Source organism: Vipera berus (assembly GCF_964194415.1).
Source record: "Vipera berus genome assembly, chromosome: Z".
Lineage (NCBI taxonomy): Eukaryota > Metazoa > Chordata > Lepidosauria > Squamata > Viperidae > Vipera > Vipera berus.
The window spans coordinates 37,550,658-37,562,938 of NC_138205.1; the positions used below are offsets into that span (position 1 = coordinate 37,550,658).

A 12,281-nucleotide genomic window follows, 5' to 3' on the forward strand; every position below is an offset into this window, starting at 1 on the left:
AGAAAACTTCAGAAGATATTTGTTTCATGGCATTTTTAGAAATTATGGTTGGTGTCTATGCCATTTAAACATATGTCTAACTGAAAGCAGCCCAGGAGAATTTAATTATCCTGACACCTCACAGTCCTTCACAAAGTTCACAGAGCCCAGCATCCTCTGTCAAGATAGATGAAGGATCTTTTAAATTAAAACTCAGTTGCTACTTTAGACTTTTAGAGCATGATCCATAGAAGAAACATCTCCCAAGATTTTCTCGGTTAATTGGACTATAGGTTTCAGCATCCATAGCCAACACAGGTTGATGCTTCCAGTTCAGCCACTGACCTTGCGGAGCCACTAAAGTTGAGATTAAATCAGATTCCGAATTTAAATCAGAATCATAAGTTGGCTCTTCAACTTCTAGTGGAAATCTCAACTCAGGCAGCATTTCCTCCTGTCATTTCTACTACAGGTGATCAGTGATATTCTGAGACCATCCATAAATAAATGATGGAAGAGCCGTTTACATGCCTGCCTGCTTGCCATTAAAAAAAAGGGGTGGGGGGAGGAAGACAATCACCTTTTCTGTTTTCATTCTTTTGTTGGCTCAAATTTCACACCTACCTTTATTCCTGAAAAACTTCAGAAATGCTTATGGAAAAGTCTTCATTTTTGTGACACTATTTGTGAACCAGCCATTGTGGCTTGTTAAAAAAATACGGTTAAATTAAACATGGCTCAGCACAATATGTAATTTCATATCTTTTCTTTCCTGATCCCATCCTCTGAAGAGAACAAGGTAGTCTAATCATCTATTTAAAAAATACTATCATTCTAAATCTAACATTCCCTTCCCCAAACTAGACATAATTTGTTCCTTCAATATTTCTGGATAGGATTTAATTTCCCAGCTCCTCTTATTCTAGTTACCAAGTCTACACATATTCCAGTTTGTCAGTATGTGACCCTTAAAAAGTGGCACTTCAAGTCAGACATATTTAAATGTGGCTTTGCTTCATCCTGGTAACTGTACATAGCATAACATCCAAAAGTGATTATAAGTTTGGTTCCAATAGAAAAAAAAATTATTCCTGGCTGTCATTGACTATATAATGTTTCTTCTCTTCTCTAGGGCAATTTCATTACTGTGCATACCAATCATTTGATTTTCTTTGGGTCATAAGCCATTTATTGACAGACAAAATATTGACTCCAACAGAGAAATAAAGTAGCAGAATTTATTTATGAGAAAGCTGAAGCTTGTAGAATCAGCAATAAAATATACTAAGAAATTAAAATGGCTATGTTCTTCAAGAGCAACTTGCTACAGCAAAAAGAAAACACTGAACAATTTGAGCAGGGAAATAATGGCACAAAAATTACTAATTAGGAAAGACGATGGCAGCTTAGCACTGGAACAATTCTAGTTTAGCATGGCTAGACATTATTATTCTCTTCCTAAAAGACTACTGTGGCAGTGAAGTGGAGAAGAAGCCTAGGTAGGATTACAACTCTCATTATCCACAGACTGTGGTTATAACATACCTGCAGGTTCCCTAAAACCAGCTGCAGGGGAAAAGAACAGTTTGGACTAGAAAATTTTCTGTCTCTTTGTCCAGCAAATGCCTGGGTTCAAACACTACACTAACTATGTTTGGATTTGGCTTCCACAGTTACAGTAGCTTATTCATCAAACCACAAGCAAAGCAAACAATGATTCAATTTTCTGTATGAATGTTGCAAATCAATGCCTCTGAATCAGTCTTCCTTAAATTAATGCTTTCCAGATCAGTTGAACTTCATCATCTTGAACCAGAAAGTTGAAGTCCAGCACATGTGGAAAGCATCAGTTTTCAAACGCTTGTTCTAATGACTGGAAACAAACCTCTTTCATCATCTTCTTGTATCACACTTTTCAAGTCCACTGAACCACAGTGAGATTAGAGTGGGATCTTCAGAATTAGAAGCCTCTAATTCCTACAATTGAGAAACTATAATAGCCAAGCAGCAACTGAATAACATTGGCTCCAGCTGGGGCTAAATTAAAAAAGCCACACGAGAAGGGGGACACAAGGAGAGGACCAATAATGCTGATAGAAATGAAAGGCAACAAACTGTTTGAATGTTACTAATATTGATTTTTAAAGTAATAGTTTTAAACAATATAGCTTACTGAGGGAAAGAAAAAATACTGATAGCTATCTCTTTTAACTAATTTTGAACACCTGTTGTTGGTTACTAATATAGTACTTGAAATAGGGCATAGAGGCTAAAACATTGGACATCTATCCTGTAGGCCAAATTTAAATTCCACTCAGCCATAAAATTTGGATGACTATGGGTCAGTCACTATTCATCGGCAGGATTCACCTCTTAATTTTGTTTGAGGGAAACTCACCCTTTCTTTTAAAGGGTGAATGTTCTAGGTCCCTTTAGGGCAGAGTAAATAAAAGTGCAATAAATAATAATAAAAGTTATGAACTACATGCTGACAACAAATTTGTGATGGGACCTAACATTGAACTATCACTTCACCTTTGTCCCATTATCTCAATCCAATGCCTTAAACTGTAGTCAGTAAAAAGTTTTCCTATGATCAAAATCTTTTGGTGAAAGGAAGTGGAGGGAGAACTAACTTTTCAGTTGAATGACTAAGTTTCAAATACTGTTTCCAGTAGGGTTTGTGCTGCAAACTTGAGTATTAGCAGTCTGTGTAGATGGAATGTTCTAAAGTCTTCAGTAGGAGCATCAAAGCTCAAGATGCCCAAGTAACCATACTATTGGCGATTTTATTAGCCCTTCCCTTGCAGGATTTTTCTATTGAGGCATATTGATCATCACAAAAGGGTTCAAAAGAAAATACATTCTTTCGGAAAAGAAACAAAAGCACACTCATCTCTAAGAAGTGTCCCTTCCTATATACTTTCCTCTCCCTGGGCTACTTGAACAGACTCCTGCCTGTCAATTTCAACTGCTTTATTTCTGGATAGAGCACTAAAGAAGGTAGCATTACAGAAACAGCTTTTTGTGCCATGCAATAAAAATGCGCAGAAGACCAAAAAGCACTGTTGAGGAGGAACTCTTGATCTAGTTGAACATTAGAACAAAATTTTCACTCCTTACATTAATAACCAGTATACATAATGAAAAATATGGCATTGGGAAATAACAGCTAAAGTTAAACAGAATTTCTTCCCTCCATCTGTCTTGAGATCAGGCAAGAAGCTCCAGCAGTGGTGTATTTAAAGGAGGACCCTCAATCAAATGTCTCCTGTTGAGGCAGAGCTGAGATGTCTGAGTTTCATGATGCTTTAAGGGGAGTAAGTGTTTGATGCCGGGAAGCCAAAAATGGTCAGCTGTTTATAAATGGTGATCACATGGGTGAATTGGCACATTCAGCAGTCATCTCCATGTCGAATACCTGCAAGGACTCTGCAAGAGATACAGAAGGAGAGGAATGCAACCCAATTTCACACTGCAACTATATATATGCTCGGCAGATTTGGTTTTGAAAAGCCAGATGAAATGTGGTCTACCAGATGTTCCATTCAAGAGCTGTTTCCACTGCCTTGTTAAATGAAGCTACTCTTCACATTTTATTAGTTTTATTCTAGCCAACTTGCCACTATTTTTTATCCTTGTGAACTATTCTGCTAGCACTTTTTTCTCTCTTTGGAGTTTCTCATCTCTCAATATTAAACATTTGTGAGGGGTATGGGCTATTGTTCTTTAATTATTTCATTAAATTTCATTGACTTCTGTCCCACAAATTTTATTTTACCCTCTGTCTTGCTCATTAATTCTAGAATATGGAAACTTAAGACTCTGTAACACAGCTATTCCTGTCATTCCTCGTGTAATATAGCTAATTTTTGTTCTTGCTTTGCCCCTGGTCTGCCCTTCCTACCAATTCCAACTCTTCATTAACAGGACATTTCACTTTGTCACACAAACAAATATTTGATCAAAATTAAGCAATAATCCTTTTAAACGATTGAGGGGACTTCCATTTAACCCCACCTCAAGCATTATTTCTTTCCTATGTTTTGGGAAATGATAAACAAGTGTTATGTTTAAGTACTCCCTCTCCTCTGGGCAAGTGGAAACGTTTTGTTTTGTAAGTTTATTTACTCATTTTGTGTGAATGGACAAACTACATTTAAACTGTCCTTTGAGATTAAACAAAGATGAAATTCTGATTTGCAAAACTGGTTGGAACATCCTGTCAACAATCATGGTTTGCAGAGTGAAATACAGTAGCAACTAAGTACATAATAAAGGAGTGTGCAGTATTTAAGCTGATGTGTCAAAAATCTGGAGACACAATGCTGCCTCCTTCAGGTTTAAATGATAGTTGGATAATTAAGAACGCACCAACCTGCTTTGCATGACTGCCTAACTACAAAAGCAGCAGGGACCAAAGTGATCCCCTATCATCACAGACAGTTGAACCATAAGGCATGCACTCACCAAATTGCCCGCTGGCATTTCCATCAGCTCCTTCACCATTACTTCCAAAATGGATCAGGGATTCAAGTGTGCGGGGAGACATGGGTAGTTCAATAGTGCTACTGCAAGTTGTTCTGAAAAGGTGGGATGTGGCGGGGGAGGGGAGGGGAAGAAGAGGAGTTAGCAAGAAGGCACAAAAGTTAGAAGCTGTATAAGATCTGGTCAGAAATGACTCTTCCAGAGTTTCATGCACTTACTCGATACCTCTGAGAGAGACTGGTAAAGACATTAGTAGAAAGGTGATGATGCTATAATGTGCTCTCAGCAAATGGCCGTTTGGGCTTAGAAGGTAAGCAGGGATCAGTCTTTTAAGCACTTGTTGGGAGACCTCCCAAGGCTTTGGGCAGCTAAAAATATCCTGGAAGAAGGCAACAGTAATCTATTTGCATATTATATTCCAGATGTGTCTATGAATTCCCCAGGAATCAAACTGGACTCAAAGGAGGCTTATGGCTTTTCATTCATTACAACAGAGACAGGAAGAGAATTTTAGAATCACCACTAATTGCATCACACACAAAAAATGTTTTTTCCTTCTTTGGGACAATTATTGAAGGTTTTATTTTGTGTTTAAAAGGTAAAGGTAAAGGTTCCCCCGCACATGCATGCTAATCGTTTCCGACTCTAGGGGCCGGTGCTCATCTCCATTTCAAAGCTGAAGAGCCAGTGCTTGTCCGAGGATGTCTCTGTGGTCATGTGGCTGGCATGACTAGATGCCAAAGGCGTACAGAACGCTGTTACTTCCCACCGTAGTGGTCCCTATTTTTCTACTTGCATTTTTACGTGCTTTCGAACTGCTAGGTTGGCAGAAGCTGGGACGAGTAACAGGCACTCACTCTGTTATGCGGCACTCGTGATTCGACCCGCCAAACTGCCAACCTTCTGATCGACAAGCTCAGCGTCCTAACCCACTGAGCCACCGCATCCCTCTATTTCAGGGGTGTCAAACTCAATTTCATTGAGGGCATCAGCATTGCGGTTGCCCTCGGGGGGCCGGGTGGGTATGGCCTGGGTGGGCGTGGCCTACTGGGTAGGCATGGCTAGAGTGCGTATGGCCTACTGGGTGGGCGTGGCCAGCTCTACAATGTACGCATGAAGGGTGCCTATGGGTGCCTGGGCAGGAGTGGGACAGATCCGAGGGTCTCTGGCAGGTGGAGGGTCTCTGGGCCAGGGCCAAGGCAGTGGGGGCCGTTCCCTCACTGTTTCCAGGATGGCTTTGTGGGCCACATGAAACCACTTTGCGGGCCGGATCCGGCCCCCGGGCCTTGTGTTTGACATGTCTGCTCTATTTTGTGTTTATCTAGTTTTAAAATGGATTGCTATAATCCATCAGTGTGCCATTGGATTTTGGTAGCACAATCAGGGGAATGGTATATAAAAATGTCTTTATATAGTGTCAAGTTGCATTACAGCTTAATTAAGAAGTTTCTGTGCAATTATATCTCTAATCTGTTCAGCAGAAGCAAGGAATGTTGCTAGAAGGAAAGGCTCTGAAATTAACACCAACCCTTCATTTTGCTACAAGTAGTCCTCAACTTATAACCATTTGTTTAGTGGCAACTGGAAGTTACAGTGGGACTGAAAAAAGTGATTTATGACTATTTTTCACACTTATAACTGTTGCAGCATCTCCATGGTCACATAGGAAAATTCAGACAATTGGCAACTGACTCATATTTATGACGGTTGCAATGTCCTGGGGTCATATGGTCACCTTTTGCGACCTTCTGACAAGCAAAGTCAATGGGGAAGTCAGATTCACTTAACAACCATACTACTAACTTAACAATTGCAGCGATCAATTTAACAACTGTAGTAAGAAAGGCTGTAGAATGACGCAAAACTCACTTAACAACTCGCTTAGGAATGGAAATTTTGGGTTTAATTGCGATCATAATCTGAGGGCTATCTATACTTTTCATTTATAGATTATCTACTTTGGGATAAAAACCATGGATAATTGAAGCACAGATAACTGGGGAGAATGATATAAACAAATACTATGTAATTGCAGGATAGAATCCATGGGTCCTAGCTTTAGTGAAGAAAGCATACTTACGGCGTTACACAGATAAACTTCGTCTTCAGATATGGAGCAGCGCCTGTTTGTGAACAAGAGAAAAATATCTATTAGTTTGTGTATTTTAAAATGCAAAAAGGGTCTCCTATTCAAACTGCGTTTTTTTTTCCAATAAAAAGATTTGGAAATAGGTAGATGAGGAGAAAGCAAATAGAGAATTATCTCAGAATTTAGGTGGTGTGAATTGACAAACCTTGATTTACCTGTAGGCATATTTAATTTACCTGTAGGTCCATTTTGTTTAATGGAAGGCTTCTTGCCTTCGCATTTGATTGGACTTGCAAAGTAAACTTTGGTTGTAACAAAAACAGACAAGATTTCTAAAGGCTTATTTTTAAATTGCTTTTTTCATTTCCCCCCAGTGCTTGTTTTTAACCAATCAACACCAAGAGTCTTTCCTACAGCACCAGAATAAATCAGAAAAGACTCTCTAGGAAAATTTACTGGTTTGTATAAGTGGCTGACAGAGCATTCACTTCTACATTTAACATGAAGATTTTATAGAGAAATCCTAAATTAAATCAGCTTTTTTTTTCAGAGAAAAACAAATGTAGTGAGTAAAAAGTCTCCTAGGTGGCTTCACGGAAATATGCAGGGCTGATTTGTTTGAAATGGAAGCCAAAGAAAGTCAGGCCTGTTTAATACTTGTATGAGAGACCATATGAGAATAAACCAACCACTCTATCCCAAGAAAATGGCATAGATGTATCCATAAAGAAATCAGGAGTTAAGTTCAACTTGAAGGAGATTTACAGAGTGAGTAGAGTGTGACTTGCTTCATAGGTTAAAGACTCCATTTTCAGTTATTGTATATATATTTATTCAAAAGTAAATCATACTAGGTTTCAAGTTTGCATTAACCATACTGCATGTAGGATTGCATAGAGTTCCCCATGAAGATACTGTATCCCTCCACACAAAAACAAAAAATGCCAGCAACTTTTAAGAATCCTTCTCCAAAGTCCAAAAGGCTCAATTTCCACAGTGCCTTTTTGCAATGTAAGCATCCTTTCAGCAGCCAAGGTCCATATTTAATATTTTTAGTCACCTGATGGAATGATAATACAAAGTAGGTAAGGTCAAAAAGGAAGGTCAAAAGTTTTTCTTTTCCCGTTGGGAGGCATTCTTTCTCTCTCTCCCTTTAGATATAATTTATACACTATTTATGGTGTACACTAACAATATTTATGTATGTCAGGAAGCTGGCAACTACATCTCTAGTGTTCTGTAGCTATGACTGAAGAGGAACCGAGAGCCTGCAAAGGGAATTTAGGACTGCACATGCATGTAGTAATCTGGGGGGAGGGGGGGGGGCGCAACAGCACAGAAAGTCAACAACTACCTGGGTCAGTAGCTTCAGGATGCTCCTGGCTCTCAGGACGGCAGTATTTTCCAAAGGCCTCTTCCTTAGGAATATCAGGGTACAAATAAACAAGTGGGGAAACCAGGATGTTGGTGGCATCCATGATCTTGTAACCCATAATAATCTCAGCAAATGACATATTATTGAGTTGTTGCTTGGTGTACGGCTCCACTGACTGAATTTGTGTTTTTCCTGTAGAAACAGGATCAAAAAGGACCAATAGATATAATGCCTTGCCCAAGATGGGGAGAAAAGAGGGAGTGTCAAACTCATAGCCATGAAAAAGTAATCTAAAAAATATCACAAAATTGAAAATAAATCTTGTACACTGATTAGAAATTGATTATCACTGATTATGCCCTTAGTAAATGAACAAATACTTCTGATGTTATAGAACATTCATTAAAATATTACACATGGTAACTTCTGTAAGAAATAAAATATCAGCATGCCTTGATTTACAAGTAAAGTATATTAGTACAGTAAGAAATTTGTTGGTTCAATCCTTGCCACTTCCATTTAAAGTATCTTAGCAAGGATGGGTACAGACTTTCCACAGAATCCTATAAAGCTTAAACAAATAAAAGTTGAAGGAAGTTGATCAAATTTATAACAGTTATTTACAAAACCTAAGAATAATTGAATGTCTTATCCTGATAAATCAATGAAAGGTTGCTTTAAATAATGTACAATTTCCTAATGATTTAATACAAATATTAAATTAAAATTGATTAATATAACCAAAAATGCTATGTCCATAGTGGACTTCTTAAATAATGTTGTGTAGTAGTAACCTTGCTGCTGGAGACGTAAGAGTATTAGTTCAAATTGTTTACACTTGTCCTATTATTGCTATATTTTGGATTGAAAATAACAGGATTGTTAATTTGTGGATCAATTGTTAAGTGTTAAATATGCATATCTTATTCCTGATCATATTCCTACTACCTGAAATTATGACAAGATCTGTGGATTTTTTAGGCATATGAAAATGGCTAAAAATCAAGTACACAACATTGAAAAGGGAAATATATAATTGATTTTCAGTAATGGATTGTCAGTATGTACTGTTTCTCAAGATTTGATGTAGGAGTTCCAAAAAACAACTGGGTGTAACTTTTAAGTAATATAATATCATCTGGAGTTACTTGGTTGAATTGGGTTGCTATAGAAATTGAACAAATAAATTGAGGAATTTTGTGTTCTAATAATATTTTTTTCTTTTCCTTTTGTATTATAAGTATGAATTTTGTGATTACATTATGCTGTTAATATTATTATGTGTCCTTTTTTTGTTTTTCAATTTGATGTAATAATGTAAACATTAAAAGATAATAGAGAATTTACCTATTTTTAAGCAATAGGCAGATTGGAATAAAAAAAAAATTATTTCACTTTTAGGTAAAGGTTCCCCCGCACATGCATGCTAGTCGTTTCCGACTCTAGGGGCCGGTGCTCATCTCTGTTTCAAAGCCGAAGAGCCAGCGTTTGTCCGAGGACGTCTCTGTGGTCATGTAGCCGGCATGACTAGACGCCAAAGGCGCACGGAACACTGTTACCTTCCCACCGTAGTGGTCCCTATTTTTCTACTTGCATTTTTACGTGCTTTCGAACTGCTAGGTTGGCAGAAGCTGGGACGAGTAACAGGCGCTCACTCTGCTACACGGCACTCGGGATTCGACCCTCCAAACTGCTGACCTTCTGATCGACAAGCTCAGCTTTTGTAAAATGTGTGTCTACACACACACACACGGGACAACTGCATACAACTGCATGTATTACAGAAACGTGCGTGCAAAATATATATTTTTACACATTTTATGTTCAAACACATAGAAAACTGACAAGGACTCATAACCTATAAAAATTACAGATTTTGAACATTCACTTCAAAGAAGCATTTTCTCTTCTTTCTCACAAATAACAGGAAATGCCTCTTCTTAGATGATGCTTGCTAGGACATAAGTGTATTGAAAAATAAAATATATTTATTGGTTCTGAAATAAATATATTCTGGCCTTGTTCCCATTTAATAGATTAAATCAGCGTGTCAACTGAAATTCTCGAATTGATATTAAATGTTTATTTTTATATTTCATTGCCTTCTGGGGAAGACCTGAGAAACATGGAAGAAAAGAGGAGGGTGACCAGCAGCAAGCTGGATGGATTCAATGTCAGTGGTGATGGATGCACCACTGGAAGACCTGAAGGACCGGTCTAGAAACAGATCATCATAGATAAAATCTATGTGGTCACTAAGAGTTGACTGTGACTTAATGGCACATAATCCAGTGCAGGGCACTTTTATCATTCAGGACTGCATTCCTTACCACTAATATCCTTCTCCACCCATGTGAAAGTGATTCCACCTTCCTTACTGCTTTCGCTGAAACGCAACAAAAAGGTTCCTGGTGGTTTTGTGCTCAGGATGGCTCTTTCCCTCTCTTTGCTGATGAAGCCCATGATATATCTGGAGGAGAAGGAGGAGGAGGAAACGAAAAAAATATCGTTTCAATGTGGTATATTTTACTTATTTTTAAAATAAAGTGTCACAAAATCATGGAGTTGGATGTAATTGTGTAGGATAGTGAGTCCCCAAGCGTTTTGCTTATTTGAAATTCTGAATGCATCTCAAGGACTATCACAAAATGACTGTCTGCTGTAGTTAATATGGCCAGTTTATTTTATGGATCCATTTATTTTATTGTTAAAGCAGTGAGAATGCTTTTAAAATTGACCAAGATCCTATATGCCAGTATCCCCAAATTTGGGGAGGGGGGTTTAGAATATCCCCCCATATCCAGAGAGCACCAAATTGGGGAAGGCTGGTTTAGAACTTTCTTACTTTTGAGGACCCACAAGTGACAAGAATAGCTTTTTCTAGACAGAGATGCTGTCAACAATTATGATTTCTCTGGTCATGCTTACCCCTCATTCCAAAGTGCCAAGATGTATTTCTTCACCAGGTCAATTATATTGTCCAGCCAGACCCAGAATGAAAACCCTTTTCCTGCCATGTTCTCCTGCAGAGGGTAAATCAAGAAGACTGTTAAGCCAACTGGCTCACAGTTTGACTCATAATCATACATCTCATTTTCCAAACCCTTACCTTGCAGAATTTGGCCCACGTTATTTGGCATCCAGAGTAATTGACACCAGGCCCTAGAAAAAATAATGGGAACGGATGAAAAAAAAGTATTTATTTATTTATTTGTATCCCACCCTTATTATTTTTACAATTACTCAAGGTGGCAAACATATCCAACGCACCTTCCTCCTCTTGTTTTCCCCACAACAAAAATCCTATGAGGTGGGTTGGCCTGAGAGTGACTGGAGAGGCATCCAGCCAGCTTTCATGGCTAAGGAAGTACTTGAACTCATGGGCTTCCACTTTTTATCCTGATGTCTTAACCATTAGGCCAAAAATATTAAAATTAAATTAAATTAAATTGAAATGAAAGAGAACCATTATGATATAGTATTAAACTTTCAGGCAATGACAAAGGAGAACCTGATTCTAATCCCCTGGCTTGCCATTGACGGTTACTAAAAAGCTTCTGGCAGCCAGCACTGTAGCGTTCTGTACATACTCTTGGCCTGGGTTTCACTCCTCAGCCAATGATTCTCAAGTGTATATTTGAAAACTCTGCTATGAGTCCAAAACTGAGATCCTTGGGCTTAACAAACCCCTAGTCAAGCTGGAAAGATGGCAATCCCTTAGGGACAATAAAGTTAAAGGGGGGGGGGGAGATTGTTACCAAGTAGCTTTTCAGCAAGGGTTGTCAACTGTTCTATGCTGAGTCCCCGTTTGGTGGTTGAGGAAAACTGCCAGCTGAGCACCTCAGCAACTTGATCCCATGTGCCAATGGGTGGCTTTGTGAAAAAGTTCACGTTCTGCCAAGAGAGGAATTATTCATGAGTTGAAATAAAGAGAAACAGCCTCTTCCCTCCCCATTCCTCTGCACTGATGTATTTACAGCACAGCATACCTTGGGATTGTTTGTCAGCATGTTGTACCACAAAATTGATGCCCATGCATTTGGCATCTGGCAAATGTTGGAGATCACCACTACTGGAAGCGAATGGGTCTATGGGAACAAAATACAAGTTACCTGAGCACAAATCTATCTTTTTCGGAGTCTTAGGCTCTTATTCTACACAAGCAAATTAAATAATTAATTTTTTTTTAGTTCTCCTATCTCACTAGGCAGGACATTCACAAAACCACTTTGCAGCTCTGCAATGAAACAAGCTGTCACCCTTTAGTATTAATTTAAAAAGAGTAATATGCTAAGAACAGTAACAATTGTTTTTGCTTTAATGGACCGCAGCAAATCCTAAGAGTGAAAG

General features: G+C 38.4%; 1 protein-coding gene across 2 annotated transcripts in view; it reads right to left on the reverse strand.

The window, feature by feature from the left end:
• Nucleotides 1–1,203: 1,203 nt before the first annotated feature.
• STAT3 (signal transducer and activator of transcription 3) overlaps nt 1,204–12,281 on the reverse strand; it is a 64,057-nt gene continuing 52,979 nt past the window's right edge. The window contains exons 16-24 of one of the 2 annotated variants that reach the window (XM_081346521.1): nt 11,921–12,019; nt 11,690–11,825; nt 11,041–11,093; nt 10,860–10,954; nt 10,262–10,401; nt 7,911–8,123; nt 6,548–6,590; nt 4,450–4,562; nt 1,204–3,411 (exon numbers count right to left, since the gene is read on the reverse strand). In XM_081346521.1, the coding sequence (XP_081202647.1) occupies nt 3,353–3,411; nt 4,450–4,562; nt 6,548–6,590; nt 7,911–8,123; nt 10,262–10,401; nt 10,860–10,954; nt 11,041–11,093; nt 11,690–11,825; nt 11,921–12,019 (951 nt within the window). In that variant the 3' untranslated portion in view covers nt 1,204–3,352. Of the gene's footprint in view, nt 3,412–4,449; nt 4,563–6,547; nt 6,591–7,907; nt 8,124–10,261; nt 10,402–10,859; nt 10,955–11,040; nt 11,094–11,689; nt 11,826–11,920; nt 12,020–12,281 lie in introns of both variants that reach the window. The other variant, XM_081346520.1, reaches the window with a different exon arrangement.